At 33.3% G+C, this 24,036-nt stretch overlaps 3 protein-coding genes across 5 annotated transcripts; 2 read left to right on the forward strand and 1 right to left on the reverse strand.

Moving 5' to 3' along the window:
• Window positions 1-471: 471 nt before the first annotated feature.
• Window positions 472-9,429, reverse strand: LOC140811055 (uncharacterized). 3 transcript variants are annotated; one of them, XM_073168924.1, is made up of 9 exons: window positions 9,291-9,429; window positions 7,298-8,367; window positions 4,077-4,734; window positions 3,908-3,970; window positions 2,662-2,862; window positions 1,908-1,993; window positions 1,170-1,266; window positions 951-1,049; window positions 472-760 (listed from the first exon to the last, which is right to left on the reverse strand). In XM_073168924.1, exons 1-9 carry the CDS (start codon window positions 9,297-9,299, stop codon window positions 698-700), a joined length of 2,346 nt encoding a protein of 781 aa, XP_073025025.1. In that variant the 5' UTR covers window positions 9,300-9,429; the 3' UTR covers window positions 472-697. The 3 variants fall into 3 exon arrangements, with proteins under 3 accessions (XP_073025025.1, XP_073025027.1, XP_073025028.1); XM_073168926.1 differs by lacking the exon at window positions 9,291-9,429 and adding an exon at window positions 9,025-9,265; XM_073168927.1 differs by lacking the exon at window positions 3,908-3,970.
• A 5,888-nt stretch (window positions 9,430-15,317) lies between these two features.
• LOC140812708 (chalcone synthase) lies at window positions 15,318-19,184 on the forward strand. Its single transcript, XM_073171054.1, has 2 exons — window positions 15,318-15,596; window positions 17,958-19,184. The coding sequence occupies exons 1-2, from the start codon at window positions 15,419-15,421 to the stop codon at window positions 18,950-18,952; spliced, it is 1,173 nt and encodes a 390-aa protein (XP_073027155.1). The 5' UTR covers window positions 15,318-15,418; the 3' UTR covers window positions 18,953-19,184.
• Window positions 19,185-20,466: 1,282 nt separating this feature from the next.
• Window positions 20,467-23,470, forward strand: LOC140813030 (NADH dehydrogenase [ubiquinone] 1 alpha subcomplex subunit 13-B). Its single transcript, XM_073171439.1, has 3 exons — window positions 20,467-20,811; window positions 22,932-23,003; window positions 23,094-23,470. The coding sequence occupies exons 1-3, from the start codon at window positions 20,609-20,611 to the stop codon at window positions 23,236-23,238; spliced, it is 420 nt and encodes a 139-aa protein (XP_073027540.1). The 5' UTR covers window positions 20,467-20,608; the 3' UTR covers window positions 23,239-23,470.
• Window positions 23,471-24,036: the final 566 nt, after the last annotated feature.

Genomic DNA, 24,036 nt, shown 5'->3' on the forward strand with positions numbered 1-24,036 from the left:
CTAATTTTGTACGTCTACTAGGAGTTTAGAAATTAATTTTAAAAGATCTTATCTATCACACATAGGCAGAGATAAGTAAAACTATCAGTCACATTATGGTTTTCTTAAACAAATTAATAAGGTTAATTTAGAAAACAAATTTTCGAAATACCAAATGAGGCTATTTTGATTTATATCTTAATTCGTTGATTTCTTGACAAGCCAATAAATACCTACACGATATCATATCATAACAAGCAAATATGTACATAACTAGATAACTGGTATTTTTCAGAACAGAATATCCAACACAAATCGATTCAATCCTATCATTTGAAGTGAACACATCCCAACAGACTAATAATTTGCATAAAATTCAAAATACATGTTCTTAATTAAGCTTTTATTTCAGAAGAATTTTTTTTGTCAGTCGTCAAATTACTGCAGCATGGTATCCAGGAGGCAAGAAATTTAGACCAAAATAGCAGTATATTTCTCAATCTAACTAAAAACAAGCTATGTATAGTTATCACCATCAATTCAAAAAATAAACAATTACATATTTTACAGGACTAATAGTTCCTCGATGAATAGAATTACACTTCAGAAAAGCTACTTGAAGAGTAAAGAAGTAGTTTCAAAAGATACCTTAACGACCAACATGCCATTGCTTTGTGACTTAGTCACATACAAGCAACCAAAAAAGCAGATGAATATGTCAAGTTATAGCTGTCTTGCAGACGGGACACAATGTTCTCCTCCTCAGCCATGGTTCAATACACTGATGAGTGAAGACGATTAGGAATCGACATTTACAAAGTAAAGCGGGAAATATTTAATTATCTTCACACCAAACTATTTGTGTGTGTGTGTGTGTGTGTGTGCTAGATGGACACCTATGCATGGATGATTGCACTGAAGATAATAAAACTGGCATGCGGTGATGGATTGGGAAAAGAAAAGTTTCTTACATCTTTGTGAAATTTGTGCAAACAAGGGAGATGGCGGATGGTGTCACCAATGGTCGGAGTTTCAAGACAAATTACACAGGCCTCGTCAAAATTGTCACTCTGCGATGCATGGACAAAAAACAATAAGTAACTTCGAAACAGAAGATGCATGACTTAACACAGGCGATTTTGTTCGAGAAAGACTATGATTCAACAGCACAATATTCTAAAGATAATTACCTGAACAGTTGATTGTGGGAGGCCATTAATCTGATGAACAGATGCACCGCCATGATCATTGTTCTCATCAAGAGCTAATAATGTTTCATAATCATTCCTAACAAAATAATGACAAGAAAAGCATGAGCAGCCTTTCAACAAACGAGGATCTTGGAAAGTACCCACAAAGTGAAATTAAGAAAAAAAACAAAATGGGATCCAACAGCCTTCGGGCTTTAATCCTCTACAATATACTACTAGATGAATTTTGTTGTAAAAATTTTTTTGTTCATCCTACACGTCAAATAAGAAAGGATCATCACATACAATTCTCAACTTTTATCGGTCTCTAACTCCTAATACATATAAACCTCATAAACTGTGTGCATTGAGATTTTTAAAAACTTCGTATCATTTGAAATTGAGAACTATCTCTTATCGTTCCATGATTGTCTAGGATTGAGGTATAGCCTCCATACTATTATCTAGCCACACAAAATAGAAGGTTACTTCTCCCTAAGAATTCAAAGTAGCTTCAGAACGAGGAGCAAGCAACTGCCAAATTATGCAAATCACGATGCAGCATGAATGTGATTTTAGGCAGCTGATATGAAGCTTGTAAAGAAAAAGGGCAATCCATAATTTCATATCATCTTTGGCTGTCAACGAGCATTTGACATAGTTCTTCTGTGATCACTATGTCCTTGTGCTGACATTTCACTTATCAAAATGGTGCACAAAATCTCGGACAATACTCACTCATTAAATTCACGACGAGTTATAAGGTTTCCGGTGCCAACTTCCATGTCACTGAAAGCCTCTAATGTTTCCAGCATATGCATTCTCTGCAAAAAAGAAAAATAATATTTAGGAACCCCCATAACTACATTATCAACCATACTCTTGCAAAAATAAAAATTAAATCACAAAAAAAAAAGATCATTTTAGTTTAGCAACAAGATTCTAGCCATATAACTGAGAGTGAAGAAACAAGATGGATCAATATCTTCCATATTTCCTCATGCATCAACTCAATATAATGGCTTTAGATAGTCCACCCAGCTATCAGTTACAATTTGAAACTTGTTTTTGTGTAACAAACAGCCTAAAAATACACTGTTTAACGGAAACGTTAAATCAAGAGGTCAGCTGGCAAATGAATAGCAAAATATCCTCAAAGCTACCAGCAACTGCAGGTCCACACAAACAGCCAAGCAAACCCTACCATATATAGGTATTTCAACCTTGATATCCAAGTGCAAACAAGCAATATGCCATCAAATCTTCAGTGATTTAGTGACCATGCAGCAGTTATCATTACATCTCAATTAGCCGGTTACACAACTCTTCAGATGCAACAAAAGGTGAGTGCTGATTGAAACAATTAGCTAATCAAACCATTACAAGTAATACCAAACCAGTATTAAAACATTCCAGCACAATATATTAAACTGAATTATACTGATCGTCCAAACTCAATTGGAAGACCAAACACATAGTAACTCAACCTTACCGTTTCAACATCCATGTTTGCAGGGAACATAGAAGTTCTTCCTCTTGATGGCAACAGAGTACGTGGTTGCCCAGGAAAACGAGTCCTCGGTCTTGTCATTCTTCCCATTGTAGAAGCACGAGCTTGAGATCCTCTACGCAAGAGGTTTGAAGAAGACCGAGACTGGGATTGTCTTCGCAAATTGGACATCAACGAACCTCTCTGCACAAAAGGTAAAAAACCTCTCAACTAAAATATTAGCACAAAAGAAAAATGATAGCAGTGATACACGATTTAGAAAACAGCCCAAGGACCAGAATATTAAGGTAGTCGAATATATTAATACATGAATCGAACAAGGAAGACAACCATAGAAGGTTTAAATGAAGATAATTACAGCCAACTCAAAAATGAAACAAACCAACCCATGTAATCAAGAATGCTATATCATAGTCAAAAAGGTTTTAATGTTAGGATGGCAAAGGGAGTTCTATGCGAGCAAATGCATCTACAGAACAGGAAAGCTTTATAAGTACATAATTCATCGGTCATTCGACATTACAGTGAATGTTGGGATATAAAAAGATAGTATATTTAGAAGAGGAACAGACCATATGTGAATGTCATGGACTCAAGGTGAATGATTTAGTACACAAAAATAGATCGAACAAGAAATGAACAACTAGAAACAAGGTCGGAATAACGACTGAAAAAAATATTAGATGTTATAAGATTGCATAGTAACTCAAAATTCTAACAAATTCAAATAAGAACAGCCAATAATTTGTTATATCAGTTGATAGTTGTTTTGATAATCAAATCCTACATATTCTTCATAATCTATACTTTATTTAATACAAATAAAGCATACTTAGAATGAAAGTACATACGACATTAATAATAGTGTATTCATGCATAAGATAATGTCATGTCTCTCATACACAGACCTTACCAATAGGATTTTGAACACCAAACAATCAATGGAGACAGCCATAAGTTCATCACAACAGATCTCCCAACGGAAATACAATGTCAATATACGTGCAGATATACACATGCACGAGCACAAAAACATATGATACATATACTAGTACTTTTTTAATAAGGAAACAAAGGGGAGGTAAGTAAACAAAGGGGGGTAAATCCTGCACGCCAGATAAGTTGATGAAACGATCACACAACAAATACATAAGGGTGCAGGTTGAGCAAACTCCTGAAGTTCTTTGAGTTGTAGATGTTCTAGTTATTGTGCAACACAATATCTTACACTAGAAAAGGGGTTATTTGAATTGTCCTGGCGCTGCAAGACTGTAGCCGTGTGCGTATCAACCTGTCATCGAATTTAAAACACATAACAGAAACTAAATTGAATTTCTAATAAGAGGCAAAAGATATACAAAAATTCTGAGATGTAGATTTGTGAACAAAGGAAGAACCTGTCTAACTCCAAGAACTGGCAAGTCATTGTACAGTTGTTCCTGAAGTTCACGAGCCAGAAGCTCATCCGCTTCAACCTGTTTAGCCCTAGCAACTTCATCAATAATATTAGGTTTAAAATCATTAACATCAATAGTTTGATGTAAATTGGCCACATCTCCGGACATTGATCTTGAATTTGATTGTCCAATAAACGAATTGAGAATCACAACTTCTGTATCGTCAGAGACCGATGTTGAACATTCACCGGAATAACTCGACGCGGTTTCTTGTTTCTGTCTTTTGGTGAATGTGTTAGCGGGAGAAGGATACATATTTAACAGTCCTAATCTAGCCCGAGGAAGGGACATTGTTTGTCTCAAAGGGAGAGTCGAAACATGCTCAGAGGAAACCAAATTTGAGACTTTAGAGTCGTCATCGGCAGCAGCAACACCACTTCCTGTCCCCCTTTTTGCCGTCCTCTTCTCATTGTGTTGATTCGCATACTTTGGGACATCTATTTCCCTCTCTATAAAATGTTCCTCACCAGTTGATGAGGACCACAGTTCCTGGAAGTTATGCGTACTTCTCCGTTTACCAGATTCTTCAATGTGTTCACCTGAGCCCCTGACATGATCGCTAGTTTCTTTAGCCTTTCCATTGAAACTTGAAGAGCTCCTGCATGTACATATTACATTAACTACTATAACACTTAAATTTCAGAATTTAGCGATGAATTTGTAAGAGACCAAGCGCTTGCCGCTTTAATAAAAGCTATAACTAGTATTAATGGTACAACTCAAATCTTTTAAACCGCACAGCAGCTCAAGCACCACGGTATGATCACTCTACCAAGCAGGACAATTATTGTACCCAACAATCTCCCACCCAATAATTGCACTCCTTGCAATCAATGGGAATCGAACCTGTGACCTTGGCTCTGATACCAATTGTAGGGCCGAGCGCTTGCCGCTTTACCAAAAGCTATAGCTAGTAGTAATGGTGCAACTCAAATCTTTTAAACCGCACAGCAGCTCAAACACCACGATTCGAACACTCTACCAAGCAGGAATAATTATTGCACCCAACAGAATTCCTTATAAAAAAATGAAACTTTCAACCTCACAAGAATAATAAACACTAGTACTAAAAGTAACTGCTACAACTTATAAAGTTCTCGTTCTTTCAGTTTAACAGATAAAATCTCCAACACTTCCCTGCAATCCTTCAACCAAATGAAGTATTTCTGCACATATATTTTATCATGCACAAACAATTGGCACATACAATAACCCATTAACTGTTATATCATTGTATTCCGAATTTGCGGGCTACCTATAACATCAGTTTTGGATAATGTATACTTTCAACTCAACATCATGATTTAACTCAACAGATTTGAAAATAGAAATTTGTTGTATTTCTGAAATTACATTTCAAATAAACATTGAAATTTAAATGTGATATGAATATGATATAAAGATATGTGACAATGATAAAAGTGAAAAAAGGGAGATAAATAATGACTTCAAAAAAAGGAGAAAAATACGTGATTGTGTTATAAGAGCTCGTTTGGCCAAATATCTTACAAAATTTTAGAGCTTATTTTAAAATTACACTGTTAAAGCATAAGGATAAAATAAGTAGACGCAGAGAAGAAAAATAAATTAAATTAACCAGAGAGAAAGTTGACAGAGAAAATGGGTTTAGGAATTATTTGGGATGAAATGATAACCATCAAGATTATTTTGGTTATTCTGGATACAAGATATATCATTTTGATAAATTATGTTGATATCTCTGTTTTTCTTTTTAAATCATAGTGGCTTATTTTTAAATATTATAACATCTTTTACAAGGTTCTACTAACATCTACAAGCATCTAATAATTTCCTGCGTGTGCATTTAGTCGGGTTGATGAGATTGCATGTATAAATATTATTGTGACTATTAAAAAATTTGAGTAGGATGTGAAATAATATTGAATAAATAACAATATATTTGGTTTTATTGATTAAATTGGGATATGACAATAAATTACAATTTCGTCTTTTTAAATAGTAATGAATATAAATATAAATAAAATAGAGATATGAAAGATAATATTGTACTCTTTCGTTTAATGATTTGATTAATGTGAGATAAATAATTAATGATTTAATTTATGTGAGATAATTAATCTATACACAAAATTGTAACCGAACATTTAATAGGATTAGATAATTCAACAATTCAACCCTTATCAACTCAACCAAACATAACCTAAATGTGCTATTAGACATTTTAAAAACTCATTTAGAGCTATACAAGCTCTAAATGAGTTTTGGAAAGCTTACTTGAGGTGTGATAATTGATATCATGGTTAGACCGAAACTTAAATTGAATTTTCCAAGTGTAGGTTTTTATGGTGTACAAGATGAATCTTTGAGTTGAGTTGAATTGAACAGAGCCCAAAGAAATGGAGCCTACTGCCTAAATCACCTGAATCTTCTCTGGTTTGCTTCCCACACAAGATTAACATCATCCACAAATCTATTATGATTTTCTTACTCTAAAAGGTCGATTTAAAAAAATTAAAGCTTATTCCTCGTGTGCATCTGTTCTCTCCTGTTATCACCCAAGAGATTATACACGAAAATCCCTTTCCCATGGAGAGCTCATTCAATATAGCACAAATACACAAATATTGACTGCAATCAACATATAATCCTCACAAGCATCTTAAGCCATACATCCAATACGTATTGATAGTGAAAGATGGAGTTGTATTTCCAGATCTTTTTTTTTGTTTCCGTAAGCTAGACTAGAATAGAAGAAGATAACAACTTTCACGATCATGAATTTCTCAAGAAATTAGATGAGCAAGAATGTCAGAATTAGCAAGATGATAAAAATTATATTAGATTTTGAAATACATAACCTTTAATAATTAGAGGTGCATAAATGTCGAAAACATATCATGTAAAATTAATGTACCACAAAGTTCGGAAAATTATGAAATCAAGAAAAATGGCAGGCCTTCGGAAACTACATTGACAAGAAAAATTGAAAGTTATGAGGAGAAAGAGACCAAAACTCTTGGTAAAAAACATATAAAGATGGAGTCGACTACCATGTTGATTCATAGACATTTAAAATTTTCATCTGGCTAAAAGGTACATACTGTAAGCACCTTTGGTCCCTAAATGCAAAAAATAAATTCAAAACATGCAAGATATCTGAAAGTCTACGAAATAAATACCTGCTAGGTAAATTCTTGTTTTTTATTTCAGGATCTTTGGATGTGCATGGATACATAATCACTCCTTTTCCCTTTCTATTGTGGGAGTTGCGACCTTCAGAAACCAATTCCTTAATATCAAATGGAACAGGCAGACCTCCAGAAGTTATAGCATCATTATCATCATGCGCAAAACCATTATTTCTTTTCCCAGCCAACTGTTTTGCTTTAGCTACGTTATTGGGAGATATGCATCCATTCCGCACCAATCTCTTCTGCTTGTTTACTCTAGGTGAGATAATGGGAACATGACGTAGAGAACCATCAACACCAGGTTTGTTTTGAGCATTGTCAACAAACTCACTACGTTGTCCATAACCATTACTTGAGATAACTTCAGTCATATTATCTGTTCCTTCACTGGCACTGCCCCACACAGTCGATTTCAACAGGTCCTTTGCAGAAGCCCCATTTGTTGATGCTGATTTTCTACTACACTCAAATCGACCACTGCCAGACATTCCACCTGGTAATGCATTTACATGTTCAGGACTATGCAGACTCATTTCTGTCAGATCTACAAGATGTTGCGGGTGACTAGAATCATCGGTTTGGTCAGTAGGTGTCTTCTTCCTAAACAAGAGAGAGCTTTTAGAGGAAAATGAACTTGCCATAGAAAAGCCTGCAGAATTAATGGGGTGTAGGGAGTTGCTGGAACTGCTAGCACATTTTGGAAGATGTGAAGGCTGTTTTTGGCCACCACTGTCAATGACCACTGACTGGGGATTATTTTTAAAGGAGGACGAACTTGCCATGGAAGGAGCTGCAGGATTCAAGGGACGTAAAGTGTTGGTGTAACTGCTAGTACATTTTTTAGAACGAGCAGATGGTTTTCTGCTTCCACTTTCCACGGCCAATGGTGGAATTTCAGTCCCTTTTTCACAATTTTTTTGCTGTACCAGATGAAAAGGGACGTGTGAACCATGTCTTTCCTCTTTGACACTACTCCTCTCACTAATCATTCGTTTAGCTAATCTATCAGGAGTATCGGGAATATCCACCCAATCATCAATGTCCACTGTATTCATACTCTGCAGGACAAACCAAGCCATATTAATTCGATTTAATTGACAATAATCAGGAACATTATAAACAACACTTCTACCCGCAATAATTTACATCATCCAGAGTTCAAAACAGCATAGAATAGAGGGATCTATAGAGCATAATTAAAAAAAAAACAAACTAAAAACGCATGATGTTGTATACCAAATTGGAAACGAGCAAGAGAAAAATGCTAATGCTAATGCTAGTGCGACAGCTGCTACAGCTACATGCAATGGTAACTCATTGCGCCAATAAAAGGATTGAGTAAAAAGGCATACACTACCAAGTATACAAAAAACTAAAAACAAGAATGAAATCCAGAGACACGAAGTCATAAACAAAAAGAAGTATCAAGATTCAGCCAAAATAAACTCCAAGCGGTATCAATTGATAAACCGGAAGTCATACCCAATAATTGATGACAATTTTATCAGCAAATCGACATCATCATGGATAAATATACATAAAACATTTTTCGTTTTTCTGGTTTCTGGATAAGAAACGAAAAGTTTCTGTACAGTTTCCAATATCAACGAACATTTACTTCCAAAAAAGAAAAGAAAATCACACCAACTTCAAGATTTTGAATAACAACCCAGAAAATGATGGAAAAAAAAAAGTATAGACAAAGAGGTTCAGACCCTTAATGACGTAAGGTCTAATGGTAGGTAAAACTCAACCGTACTGGAGAAAAAGAAAAATATATCAAACACTAATTTCAAGTTCTCGAACCCCAACCACACGGGGCACGGCGATAATCTAACAATTAACTCCAGCAATACAATTTTATTGCCTCAAAAGGCAAAACGATTGTCACAAATACACCCAAGGATCACCAAAACTATTCAGATTCTCAAGAATTCGATTTTTTAAAATTTAAAAAAATATATAAAAATAAATGACAAACCTCGATCATCTTCTTGTCTTCCTCCTTTCGGGACTCGGAAAGTTATGAAAGACGGCGGATGAGAACATACTGGACTGGAATGTGCAGGAGAGCTCATTGGACCCATTTGTGAGGACCAAGGCCCAAAATGGGGAGTGCATTATTTTTGTCTACGTTTAGGCATTTTTACATTTTTTAAAAGGCCATGACCTTGATAAATATATTTTGAGAAGGATAAAACATTCTTTGTAAGAGGTGTGATAATTTTAATGTAATGATAAAATACATTACAAATGACTTAATTATCCCTAATTTAAATGTATTTAAGTTAATGTTAAATGTTTATTAAATACATATATACAAATATATAGATACATATACACACACAAATATATATACACACACATGTATATATATGTGTGTGTGTGTGTGTCTATATATATATATATATATAATTTAAGAATTGAGATATATAATTACAAGATCTTGATAATAATCAAATATAAGTTTTTGTGATAGGATTAATTTTGTCATTACAATTCAATATATAAATTTAATCACTCTTGTTAAAATCATACCAAACATTCAACATATTATCTTATCATTATATTTATCCTTGATTTATCCTTATACTATATATCCCTTAATTATCATATCATGTATACCAAACTATACCTTAAAGTTTTTCTTACATAAGGGAGAGTTTGGATCGCATGATAAGAAGTTGATTAATCAGTAGCCATTCATTTACCATCTGTTTGGTTTCTTATGTTTTAAATTATCTCTTGGCCCGGATGCGGCCCGCACTATACATACAGAAAGAGAGAGAATTCATTTTTTTTTTGTCATGTGATTACTTCTACGCAATCTCAGTAAAATAACCCAAGCTCCAGTAAATGGGAAAATTCGATGCTGCCCGTGCAGACATCCAAGGGCCAGAAAATTTCTGGCCCATTTTATTTTATTTTTTAAAAAAAATTCCACCCCCCATGATTGAATCTTGACCCTTGATTGGGTGTGGGGCACTGTCCCCACACCCAGGATCGACTTTACCCAGTAAATGGTGGATGATTGTATATGTACCTAACAACTCCAAAAAACTATCTCAAGAAAAGATGATTGTCTAAGTCTATATATACAACTTTCAGTGATATGAGATAACTAACCATTATCTTGAAAATCCCAAATACAACAACAAATCAAAATAGAGATCTTTTTATATATTTAACGACGAACTTTACAACAGCATCTTAAACAATTTACACCGTTTCATGATTTGCTTGGAGCCTTAGACCACATTGATAACTAATGAAACTTACTTCACAAAAAATCTTATAGTAGTATTACACAAACATAAAGAGTATGTTTGGTTGATGTGATTAAATAAAGATAGATGAATAATCACATACTTATCTAATGTTTGGTTAAAATTTTAAGATATATTAATAATCATTTTGACCAGGTTTAAGACCTAATTTTATGATTAATTATTTGATTATTAATCTAACAAATTAAATGGGATAAGTTATCAATACCACAAATTACATTTTTATCGTCTTATCTCTTATGAAAATAAATATTTATTAAATTTTAATTTATTGTGTTTGATGATTATCGTAATTTTTTCAAATTTATTTCTAATAAATATATTTAAATTAATTTTAATAAACATAAATTATAATTATAAATATTTAATTATCTATTTAATTATTTTAAGAGTATTTATAATTATTTAAAAAAACAATAATATTATAATATCACTAAACTTTATTTAACATTAAAATTAATATTCAAAATATTACTACTATTTTAATTATTAATTATAAATATTTAATTATCTATCAAATTATTTTAAGAATATTTATAATTATTTTAAGAAAAAACAATAATATTATAATTATTACTAAAATTTTATTTAACATTAATATTTAAAATATTATTGTTATTTTAATTATTAAGTAAATTCATATATAAAAATTTATTTATAATAAATATGTTTAAATTAATTTTAATAAATGTAAATTATAATTATAAATATTTAATTATCTATCCAATTATTTTAAGAATATATATTTAATTAGTATTTTGGGCATTTTGGTCATTACAATAAAATTTACAAATTTAATCAATTATTTTAAAATCATACCAAACATCATTTTATTTATCTCACCATATTATTAATCCATATATCTCATTTTTTAATCACTCTAATTATTAATAAATTATTTAATCTATCACATATACCAAACAGAGCCAAATGATAAGAAGTGATTGTAACCATCCTTTCTTTTGTTAGTATTACACTTCATAAAAATAGCAATAGGAATTAATATTACGAGCAACCATTGAAGCTTATGGCTATAATTTTGCTTCCTCTTGCTTTTTGACCAATTATATTAAATTAGTAGAATATTGGCCAGATAGTCTTCCTTCACCAATTTTCAATTTTAAAAATATTTAAAATGACCAGATTAATTTAGCAATTCATTTTGAACAGGCAGATCAATCTAGCCGTTCAATTTTTTTAAAAAAATAAAATAAAAAGAGTTGGTCGTTTCCTCGTCTACAAATTAAATAAAAGATATGTGGGACTCTCAAAGTTAATTGATTGTAAGAATTTTTATTTTTAATTTTGAAATAAAATTGTTGGGTAAGATTAAAATAATAGTTAGGCACCTACTTCTATTATCATATACACATTGCATCTAGCCAGAATATGATTCATAATAATTCATAAATAATGCACCACAATATGAAACTATTAATTATGCACAATTAATCACATTGTGACATAAAATTATTCAAGTAATTAATCTCAAGCATGCATGATTGCTTAGTCGATCCATCAACAAGTCGTTCAAAAGGTTCGATTCAATCATTCATTTAACTAATCAAATTCCAACCTTAGAATTTTTCGAATCGATCGAAAAGTTAGCGTCGTCGTTATAATGATTAATTTTCATGTTTCGATCGTCTCAACCATCCATTTAAAAGTGTCGAGGGCACAACTCAATTAGCTCTAATTAATTCAACGCCTCTGGTTTGCATGTTTCTACCGGGTTGTTGGGGGAAATTGTATTATTTAACATACACTTACACGATTTAATTTTATTCAGCTATTATTATAAAATTTTATTAATTATTGGAAAAACTTGTGTGACCCGTCTCACAGATTCATATCCGTGAGACGGTCTCACATGAGACTCACTCTTAATTATTTAATATACGCAGGCGCACATACACAAAAATTTATAAGTTTTCTTATATTTCCTGACATAATTGTTATTTTTAATTTAATTTAATTTTTCATCTTTCCTTACAATAAGCTATTATATTATTATATTTAACTATTTACACTCAATTTTAAAATTTCAAATTTCAAAAGTCTCATATAAATTTTTTATTATAAATATTGTGATTCCATTAACGTTTCAAATTCATATTATTATATAATATACACAATATATAAAAATATTTATTTAAAAAAACTAAAACAAACACATGGATCACATTCTCTAATAGACTTTTAAATATGTTAAACACTGATAAATTGTTACCTACTAATTTTTTGGCAAAAATTTGTATGAGACGGTCTCACGGGTCATATTTTATGAGACAGATCTCTTATTTAGGTCATCCATAAAAAAAATATTTTTTTATGCTAAGAGTATTACTTTTATTGTGAATATCGGTAGGGTTGACATGTCTCACAGATAAATATTCGTGAGACCGTCTCACAAGAGACCTACTCTTTGTCTTTGTAAAATCTTGTGTGAGACGGTCTCTATTGTGAATATTGGTAGGGTTAACTTGTCTCGCAGATAAAGATTCGTGAGACCATTTCACAATAGACCTACTCTTTTTCTTTGTAAAAACTTGTGTGAGACGGTCTCACGGATTGAATTTTGTGAGACAGATCTCTACTTTTTATGTTAATATTATTACTTTTTATTATGAATATCGGTAGGTTGATCCGTCTCACAGATAAAGATTCATTAGACCGTCTCACAATAGACCTACTCTTTTTCTTGTAATTTTTGATAACTAGACTCTAGTTGGGCAAGTTTTTTAAAAATATTTTCAGTGTTTTATAAGTGAAAAACTTAAATTATGTGTTTGGATAATATTTTTGCAAATTTTTTATAAAAGTATGTTCTCCATGTATAATTTTAAAGAATAATTGGAAGACGTTTTTTTAAAATATATTTAGAGCTTTTAAAATCATTAATTTTAACTGTAAAAATAATAATTGTCAGAACACGTATTTATTCCTACAACTTTTAAATTTTGTAAAAAAAAATACTTTTATAAAAATATTTCAATTAGTACAATTTTCTTATCGCTTGAAATAATTCCGCATATTTGGTTTCTATTTACCCATCACCATGCCTTTTCCCAAACAAATATGGGGTTGACCCATCTCACAGATAAAGATTCGTGAAATCGTCTCACAAAAAATATACTCAACATATATATCCATTATAGATGGTTTGTTAGGCTTTCATCAAGGCTTTACCAAACACAATTATCCTATCAAGTTAACCGCATGCATGCACCATTCGTTACAAAATTTAGGTCACACCATTAGTGCCGTTTACAATTGATTGCACGTGTACTCTTCTTTCTCTTTTTTCTTCTTTGCTTCTGTTTTCCAAACATTAAGATATGAAATTTCTGATTCGCGTATCTAAGTGAAAAACAATTAAAGATTTTACGAAAATCTATAATAGATCATAAGATATGTTTGGTGTATATATAATAGGAAAATTAGTCAAATTCTTCCGTAACTTGCCAAAATTTGGTCACATAGTGCGAGTGGCGTCGTATCTGGTGTCAGATCAAGGAGTGAGTCTCATGTGAAACCGTCTCACGGGTCATAATCCGTGAGACGGGTCAATCCTACCCATATTCACAATAAAAAGTAATACTCTTATCATAAAAAGTAATATTTTTTCATGGGTGACCCAAATAAGATATCCGTCTCACAAATATGACCCGTGAGACTGTCTCACACAAGTTTTTGCCCAGATCAAGAGACAAAACAGAGGAATTTACCGGTTGATTTTTGTAATTTTTCCGTGCATGGTATCGTGCAATAATTACATACATACATACAAATGACATAAGCTACGTAATTTGGACATTAGGTGTGAAAATTAGGGGTGATCAAATTTTTTTATTAACCGTCCGAACCGTCCGAACCGAATTGCATCGCACCGTTTTTCATAATATTTTAAAAAAACCGCGATTAAAAATAGTAATCGTAAACCGCACCTCATACGTGGTTCGGTTATTTTTTTTGCCAAAAACCGCACCAAACCGCACCGTCTAAACCGCTTGCCATAATATTTGACCTAGTATTATAATAATTTGTAAACACTATATTCAAATTAAGAAGTTGTCATTCATTAAATCTCAACTCTCTTCAAAATTATTATTTTTTATAAATAAAACTTATCTTCTTCTTAATTATTTTTCATATTAATATTTTATTAGATTATTTATTTCTTTTGCTATGATATTTAATTTAAAGTTTGAAAGTAGAAAAATGATAAAGTAGTATAAATGTCATTTTTGTTGTAAGTATGTTGTGTTGTTAAATTATTAACTTAGTTTTAAATCTTGATTATTGTTTTATCTATTTTTGTCTTTATATGCTTTGAACTATAATTTATATTTGAAGACACTATATTGTTTTTGTTTTTAAATAAATTAAAATATATGTTCTAATATTTTTCATTAAAAAAACCGTAAACCGATCGCAACCGCTAAAAACCGTAATACTAATTCTTCATGTAAAACCGCGATTATTTTTTCAAAATACTAACCGACCGCATATGGCAATTCGTTTTGAATTTTTTTAAAAAAACCGTAAAACCGCACCGTGATCACCCCTAGTCAGAATTGTAGACCGTATGAATGGTTGGCACGTGCCAAACGGCCCGAAAGCAGTTGAGATGCTGCAATAGACTTGCCAATTGTTGCTAAAACACGTGAAGCTCAGCTACCGGGAGCGCCTTTGCTATAAATTTAACACTTTTGGCTTTATAAATTTGTGGAAGGAAGAATCGAAATTTGCACCTGATATCCACCACCAGCAGCAGCGCCAGCACTTCGTGACCGCTAATCTTGCATTATTTCCGGCGAGAATGGTGACCGTGGAAGACATTCGTTGCGCACAACGGGCGGAGGGACCTGCCACTATCTTGGCGATTGGGACTGCGACTCCGCCGAATTGTGTCGATCAGAGCACGTATCCCGATTACTACTTCCGCATCACCGACAGCGAACATAAGGAGGATCTGAAAGAAAAATTTAAACGCATGTGTAAGAGTTTCTAGATCCGCTAGCTTCGTATTTTTGCAATCAAAGATTTTTCGACTTTCGTACCTATATTCTTGTTTATCTTACTACATGCTACATTTTTTTTTCATGTCTCATGTGTCCTAAGTTGTTTCTTTTTCAAGCTTTCTGAGAGAACAGGGTTAATATTTTTTCAGTCAAGTAACTTCACCTTTTTGGTTTTTAATCAATTAACTGTTCAATTTTTTGGTCTATTTACTTCGAAGTGATCAATTCTCATCGAAAAACTGAATTAACAGACATCATAGTAGAAACGTACATGAAATGAATCAAGAAATCTTCAATTTTTAAGTTACATCAGCTTCATTCATTGTTTAGTCGGTTTTTTCCAGCGAAAATTAACCAATCAATGAGAAAATAGACCAAAATAGCCAATTTTTTTTGTACAAAATAATGTACCGATCGAGAAAAAAAATGAACAATTAGTGGACTAGAAACCAAAAATGGTAATGTTCCTGGATAAAAAAATAATAATAACCCTAACTAACATATTTGTTGGCCGATGGTAATGTCAAGGGAGAGAAGGGAATAGTTTTGATGATTTTTTTTTAAATATTCCTAAATTGTCCTTCTCTAGCTCACTGGATAAGACATCTGTTCAAACCTAGTTAACACCAGGCATGTGTTCCATTGATTTTGTTTTTCTCTATTTTTTAATGAATTATTTCCAAATTATATTTTAGTCAATCATTATTTTTCACAATTATGATATATCTCTCATGTAAATATAATCAAATCATAATATGTAATAATTTTAAAATGAATATAACCCCTCGTCACTTTTTATAATTATGATATTACCTCTATTTGAATATAAATCAAATTAATTAAAAAAACTTCACAAGTCCTAAATTGTTTTTAATCCAAAATATTAATAAAATTTCAAATTTTGAATGGAAAATGCCTCTAGCTAAGTGGATAAGACATCTCTTTATCATAAGTGCAGTTTCAAACCCCACACCAAGTATTTTTAATTGATTTGGTTTTTTTTTCTTTTTTAAATTAATTATTTCGAAATTATAGTTTAGTCAACCATTAATTTTCACAATTATAGACATATCTCTCGTGTAAATATAATCCAATCAAATTGTAATATGTAATAATTTCAAAATGTGTACGACTCATAATTTTATAATTATAATGATATTACCAATATAAATCAAATTAATTAAAAAACTGTAAAAGCACGCAACACATGCAAAAAATAAGTTAGTGTATTAATATATAACACATATTCACATGAAATAGGTTAATAAAAGTATAAAACTTGTTTTACTCTCTATGCACACATTACTTGCTTAAAAAATTTGTTTTCATGGATAATAAAAGGTTAATTTTTAATTTTTTTATGAAATTTTGTGACTATATATTATGGATAACGTGCGAAATCTTTTTAAAATAATGATGCGAATTATATTAACATATATATATATATATTTAATTTGTATGGATAGTGTATGAATATTTATATCAAAATTTTAGTAATTATATCAAATTATATATGTGTGTGCGTGTGTGATTGATTTGTTTTATGAAGCAAAGGTAACACGGTCATTGACTCATTTGATTTTCTGTCCCGATTCAATATTGAATAATTAAATATAACCTATAATATTCGTCAGTTAAGGTTAACCTCGTTAATTCTTTGTCGACAGAATCTATGAAACATTTGAAAAATATGGGGAGCGGGGTGCATCTAAAACAAGGAATGCTTGTCGGGTATATAAGAAAATATAATTAGTAGGCAAAAACTTGTGTGAAACGGTCTCACAGGTCGTATTTTGTGAGACAAATATCTTATTTATGCTAAGAGTATATTACTCTTTATTGTGAATATTGGTATGGTTAACCCGTCTCACAGATAAAGATTCGTGAGAGTCTCACAAGATCTACTCTAAGTAGTAATATTGTGGAATCTAATTTGGTTTCCATGTCATATTTTAAGGACGATTTGGGATTGTATTCAATGTACAATAGGAGTAGGTGTAAGGGGTGTTCCATGTGATACTAAATTTTCAAATTTGAAACGAAATCTCCGGTTCGAGTCCTTCCCCTCACTCAAAGGGAAATTCGGTTTATTTGGTTTTGCATAGTTTAGTTTGGTCAGTAATCGACCAACTAAATGTTCTAGTCTAGGTAGGAGAATTCAGTTTTCTGGTGGGTCAACTGTATAATTGTTGTTAATAAAAAATAAAACTGTCCATGTAATTGATAAGTAGAAACAAAAAGGGTATATTTATGCTTTTGGATGTAAAAAAATGGTAGATTTTTTATTTTTGGTGGGAGATCCATGTTTCGATCTTCACGTTTTGCTGTCTTATGTAGGCGAGAAGTCGATGATAAGGAAACGTTACATGTATTTGACAGAAGAATTCTTGAAAGAGAACCCTAATATCTGCGCATACATGGCGCCATCTCTCGACGCTAGGCAAGATATTGTGGTGGTAGAGGTCCCCAAACTTGGAAAAGAAGCTGCCCAAAAGGCGATCAAAGAGTGGGGGCAGCCAAAATCTAAGATCACTCACGTGATATTCTGTACGACCAGCGGAGTCGACATGCCCGGAGCCGATTACCAGCTCACGAAGCTACTCGGCCTTCGCTCCTCCGTTAAACGCTTCATGATGTATCAACAGGGCTGTTTCGCTGGCGGCACGGTACTTCGCATGGCTAAAGACCTGGCGGAGAATAATGCCGGTGCACGAGTTCTCGTAGTATGCTCGGAAATTACCGCGGTGACCTTCAGAGGACCGAGCGAGAGTCATTTGGATAGTTTGGTGGGACAAGCATTGTTTGGAGATGGTGCTGCGGCGGTGATTGTGGGGTCCGACCCGGTTGTCGGGGTCGAGCGGCCGTTGTTCCAACTTGTGTCCGCGGCACAGACCATATTGCCCGATAGTCATGGAGCCATCGATGGGCATTTACGTGAAGTGGGATTGACTTTCCATCTTTTGAAAGATGTCCCATCTTTGATTTCTGAAAATATCGAGAAAAGCTTGAGAGAAGCATTCGATCCATTAGGTATCTCGGATTGGAACTCCATTTTTTGGATCGCGCATCCGGGAGGGCCCGCGATCTTGGATCAGGTTGAGATGAAACTATCCCTAAATCCCGGAAAGCTCCGGTCGACTCGGCATGTGTTGAGCGAGTATGGGAATATGTCTAGTGCATGTGTGCTGTTCATATTGGATGAGATGAGGAAGGCGTCGACGAAGGAGGGGCAGAGCTCGACAGGAGAGGGGCTCGACTGGGGGGTGCTATTTGGATTCGGACCCGGTCTCACCGTCGAGACGGTGGTTTTGCACAGTGTTCCAATCAATTGATTGAGGCCAGGGCCGATTTGTTCTGTTTACCTGCAATATTTGTATCTTAAATTTATGGGGTGTGATTCATCATATGAGCGTTTTGCTTGTAACTTCGTATATTCAAATAACGTGTAGGAAATCGCTGCACTCCAAATCTTTTGTTGCAAAGGTCGTTTATGCTAATTTCATGCATACCTATACTGTATACCTAAGTTGTACGATGAGAATATGTTAGAAGATTCGTTTTGAAGATCTATATTACAAAATTGATTTTTGAGGAGATTGTCACATAAGTTTTTTTAAAATAATTTCAATATTATATAATAGTGGGTCTCATGTGAAACTGTCTCATGGATCAAAATCTGTGAGACGAGTCAACCATACTCATATTCACAATAAAAGTAATACTCTTAGTATAAAAAATAATATTTTTTCATGGATAACCCAAATAAGAGATCCGTCTCACAAATACAACCCGTGAGACCATCTCACACAAGTTTTTGCTATTATAAAGACCAAACTTTCAAGTTTTTTTAGATATTATTATTTCATTTGCATACATGTGTGTCTGTGTGTGTATAGGTGAATTGGCAAGGGTAAGAAACATTAATTTATTTATAAACTAATATTTAACTATGCTCATGCATTGCGCGTATGTAAATAAATTTGTAAGGATAATTTAATAATAACTGACGCACAATGTTTTACATATAACAAGAATTTATCAGTAAATTCATGATGAGGTATTAAAATATAAAATACCTTAGATATTTGGTTAGATATGAGTTTAGTACTTGGAGATAATAGAATACATGCATGGAAGAATATAGTCTATGGTACATTTGATCTCAATTTTACTGCTGCTCTCACGTGTTTCAAAGATGTGTGAAACTAACTTAGAGAATCCGAAATCACCCACATATTCAGTCATATCATCACCCAAAAGAACGTTACTTGGCTTCAAATCATCGAGAATCATCAGTGTCCATATGTAGGTGCTCAAGTGCATGAGCTCTATCGATGGCGATTTCGATCCTCTGCACGCAACATACTAAAGGCTTCGAAATTCTGCATCATGTTCTTCTTCTTGCCCTCTTGTGGTACAACAAATCTTCCAAACTCCTCTCATTAATTAGACATGAATCCATAGACCAATGCTTTAAATTCATTTCTTTGATCCTAACAAAAACAATATGTTTTATGCTTCTCGTGAATTAATTAATGCCTAATTATTGTTGGGATTGCATTAATTATTTTATAGAAAAATGGAGGATAGCTCGAGTTATCATAACAAAATGAGGTAGCATCTGATTCTTGAAATGTAAAAGCATACAATGAAAAGAAAATAATCAGAAATTATGATATAATTTCGTATGTTAATTTTGTAAAACAAATTTTTATATTATTTTATTTATAAAAAATATTATTTTTTATATCAATTTTTTTTTATATTTTTAAATATAAATATATAAACCAATCTCATCCCATCCCAACCACGAATATAAAAAAATTATGTTTTTCAAAAAATAATAATAAGTTCAAGTGGAAACTGAGTGGCGAGATGACGGAGGCGATGATCAGACTGTAGAGAAGGGGAGAAAGTGTGGATCAATCTATAATGGTTGTGATTGGTGAAGATGGAAAATTCGTCGGAAAAAATAACTGAGCGGCGAGATGACGGAGGCGATGATAAGAAAGAAGGCGGGGATGGCGAGCGTGAAGGATATGCCCTTACTTCAGGACGGTCCGCCTCCGGGAGGGTTCGCGCCGGTCCGATTTGCTCGGCGGATTCCGAGTAAAGGTCCTAGCGCAATGGCCACTTTCGGTGTTTTCTCTTGGGGCATGTACCAGGTCGGCAAAGGCAACAAGATCCGCAGGTAAATTTTGTCATAGTCAAGTGATTTTTTCATTTTGTCACGCGGGTGATTTGTGAGTTTTTGCTATTTATCATGAGCTCCTAATTTAGCATGATGTTTTGTTTATTTGATTGGAGACGCTGGCTCGCGTGCTTTTGGTGATCAATTTCACCTAGTTGTGAGATAAAAAGGTGAAAGATAAAATGGTGAAATTGTTGATGACTTTTTAAAGTTATTTAGATTATTCAATCAGCGAACTATCGTCTGGTGATCTTAAATATTAAGGGGACTGAATGGTGTTTCATTTTTAATATGCGAGAGAGGCTTTAGGGACTTGGCATTATTTGTTTATCAGCTGAGTTATTGTAAAATTTTACTTTTCACTGGTTATTTTTTCTATCTTCAAAGTTCCTCTGCATTTTGACGACCCTTGGATTCAAGTGAAAAATCTATTTCACTTGGTATTCCAGATCTTATGTGTTTGATTCATGTGTAGATCTGGGAACATAAGGGTGGGGATATGTTATAATATCTGTGATGTTTTCTTTTGTTTGATAATGATGCCAGGCTTGACAAAATATTGAATTCATCAAGCCTTCATGTGGTTCACACCCAATAAATTTGAGTTTTGGGGAGGAAAGGAGAACGCATTGTAAGAGAGGGGAATCGGGCACCAAAAATGTGCTTTGTGTGAATTAGTTTCGTTTATGTCCATGTGTCCATACTTGGACAACTATTTGCTTGCTCTAGTATACTGCCAGCTATGGTGTACTACTATGGATATGGCATTACATGGATTTGAGATGAAACAATTTTCGTAAAACCAGGATGCAACCAGAAAGATAAACGTGTTTGCATGCATATATCTATTTTTATTTTTTTCTATGTGCTTGTGTAAATATTGTGTAATACTTTAGTAAGAATATTAATAATTATAAATCACCATATATTTTGTGTATGGCAAAAGTTGTAAAATCTAAAACTAAAAAACCTAAGGTATTTTTCTTATCCTAAGTCACCTAATTAACGTATCAAACCAATGGTTGGCTGTCATTGAAGTGGACAGTTTTGGTTCTTGGGTGTATCCGTATATATCAGAATCCTCAAAGAAGGGCTTGAGGAGAGGAAAATGAAAGATGGATGTATATGAGCCGACTAAGTTAAGCCATACGATATGCAACTGAATTGATGCATTCAAGAATTGGAAATAGCCATAGAACCAGTGATCAAGTTTACTGCATAACTCATTGGTTGCTGATATTGAACGACATGATTGTTTTTACATCTAAACTTGTAACTCATGTAGATTGTCATTCACCATTTGTTGTTTCATCCTAGCTTTGAGTAATCTGTAACATTCATCTGGAGTTACATGGTAAAACATCCTTAACTGAAACATAGAATCCACTTCTTCAATGTCTGAAGTCCCTAGTTGATAAGCTTCGAAGAAACAATTTCAGAGACTTTGCTCTCTACAAGAGAAAACCTTCCCTCTCGAGCCGAGCCTGAGTTAAAAACAGAAATTTTAGCCAAATATCTCCTCCAAACCCCCATCATACTGTTATTTCCTTCTCTGCTCCTTTTTTTTATGTGCTCTTTTGGATTATATTTTGTAATCTTTTGTTTTTCCTTTGCCATTTATTTTGTAAATCTTGATTCAGGAATAGTGGAACCTGAATAGATCCTTGCAAAACCACAAAAGGAACTAACATTGTTTGCAAAAAGACAGCCATCGATACTGATAAGAGCCACATGATCCATATGCAACAAGGCAATTTTGAAGCATTGACTGATTTCTCTTTCTTTGCATAAACCATGATCTTAATTGACATGGACATGGACCACATATTCACATAACGATGTTGAGTTATAAATTCTTGAAAGCCTTTGTTAACAATGAAATATGTTGTCAATATCTAGTTCTCTGGCTTATTTGCCGCCATTGGTATGTGAATTATTAGCAAGTTGCTACCGCCACTGTATTATTACAATATGGTGATTCTTGTATCTTGTTTCTGTATCTCCTTCTTGGTTATATTAATCCTTATATTCTACTAATTTCAGGTGGCTATATTGGGAAAAAAGTCCAGTTAATTATTTTCCATAATATAAAATGGAGCTGAAATGTTTCTTCCATACAGGGAATTGAAAGAAGAGAAATATGCTGCACGAAGGGCTATACTGCCAATACTTCAAGCTGAAGAAGATGAAAGGTATTTCTTGCATTTCTTCATACAAGCCTTGAATATGATTCTACTTTTTGTACAGTTTGTCTGATTGTCACTTCTTTCTTTTTTCCCCAGATTCGTCAATGAATGGAAGAAGTATCTCGAGGAAGAGGCCAGAATCATGAAAGATGTACCAGGTTGGAAAGTGGGTGAAAGTGTCTACAACTCTGGAAAATGGATGCCTCCTGCAACAGGCGAGCTCCGCCCTGATATCTGGTGAATTTGACGCTCTTTTGTCTATGTTTTTTCAACGGATGCAGTAAAAACACTGTTTCTTACCTGTTGGCTTCACAAATTTCCCAAGGCTTGTTTATTTCTAAAATAAAGGTTGAAAAATCTGTCGTCTTGTATTGATAATCATTGAAAGAATGGAGTCTTGATGGCATTGCTTTTCGTTTGATTTCATTCTCCTGACATGATAAATTATATATAATGAGTATTCTCAACATCAATGTTGTTTTTGTAAAAGTCTCTCCCGAATCAAATCTCCAGCTCTACATAAACACTATGTTTTAGCATTCATTTTGAGAATTTCTGGGTTGGAGTTCGTCCAGGGCTTCCATTGTCAGGGGAGATACAAATACGTACTTGTGCTTTTCATTTTCAAGCACTAACCAGTAACACTTCCCATTGAGACCACATTTTGATCCCTCAACAACAAATGCATCAAAAGCGTTGAAATGTTTGCTAAGTTGGCCTCGTTCCACCTCACAATAGAAAAGAGTAGATCCAACGAACCGAACCTTGAAATGCCATGAAATCTCTCCATAAACTTCGAGTTTATGTTCTCCGAGGTCATCGTCTTTAGATTGACAATGAACTGTCAGAGGGCTGGATTGTTCTTGAATTCCATTGATCACATGCATGCACATGGTATTTCATTCCAAATACCCAGTATCCGTGGTCATCTTCGTGTACCCGAGCCGCGCAAGACATAAACATGGCAGCCGTAGCATGGCTGTTAAGCATATTGAAATGTGATTCATGTTGGCAACAATTTTGATATAGTTTTTATGTT

This window comes from Primulina eburnea, chromosome 14, assembly GCF_022965805.1.
Source record: "Primulina eburnea isolate SZY01 chromosome 14, ASM2296580v1, whole genome shotgun sequence".
In the NCBI taxonomy this organism is placed as follows: Eukaryota; Viridiplantae; Streptophyta; class Magnoliopsida; order Lamiales; family Gesneriaceae; genus Primulina; species Primulina eburnea.

What these genes read in the sequence shown, in the direction of transcription:
- LOC140811055 (XM_073168924.1), bottom strand. An exon ending in CAGTTCTTGGAGTTAGACAG is followed by an intron (nt 3,971 to 4,076) that starts GTTCTTCCTTTG and finishes ATTCGATGACAG; the next exon opens with GTTGATACGCACACGGCTAC. An exon ending in CAAACATGGATGTTGAAACG is followed by an intron (nt 1,994 to 2,661) that starts GTAAGGTTGAGT and finishes TCTTTTTTGCAG; the next exon opens with AGAATGCATATGCTGGAAAC.
- LOC140812708 (XM_073171054.1), top strand. Translation starts at nt 15,419, where the DNA reads ATGGTGACCGTGGAAGACATTCGTTGCGCACAACGGGCGGAGGGACCT. An exon ending in AGAAAAATTTAAACGCATGT is followed by an intron (nt 15,597 to 17,957) that starts GTAAGAGTTTCT and finishes TGTCTTATGTAG; the next exon opens with GCGAGAAGTCGATGATAAGG.
- LOC140813030 (XM_073171439.1), top strand. Translation starts at nt 20,609, where the DNA reads ATGACGGAGGCGATGATAAGAAAGAAGGCGGGGATGGCGAGCGTGAAG. An exon ending in AAAGGCAACAAGATCCGCAG is followed by an intron (nt 20,812 to 22,931) that starts GTAAATTTTGTC and finishes TCTTCCATACAG; the next exon opens with GGAATTGAAAGAAGAGAAAT. An exon ending in CAAGCTGAAGAAGATGAAAG is followed by an intron (nt 23,004 to 23,093) that starts GTATTTCTTGCA and finishes TTTTTTCCCCAG; the next exon opens with ATTCGTCAATGAATGGAAGA.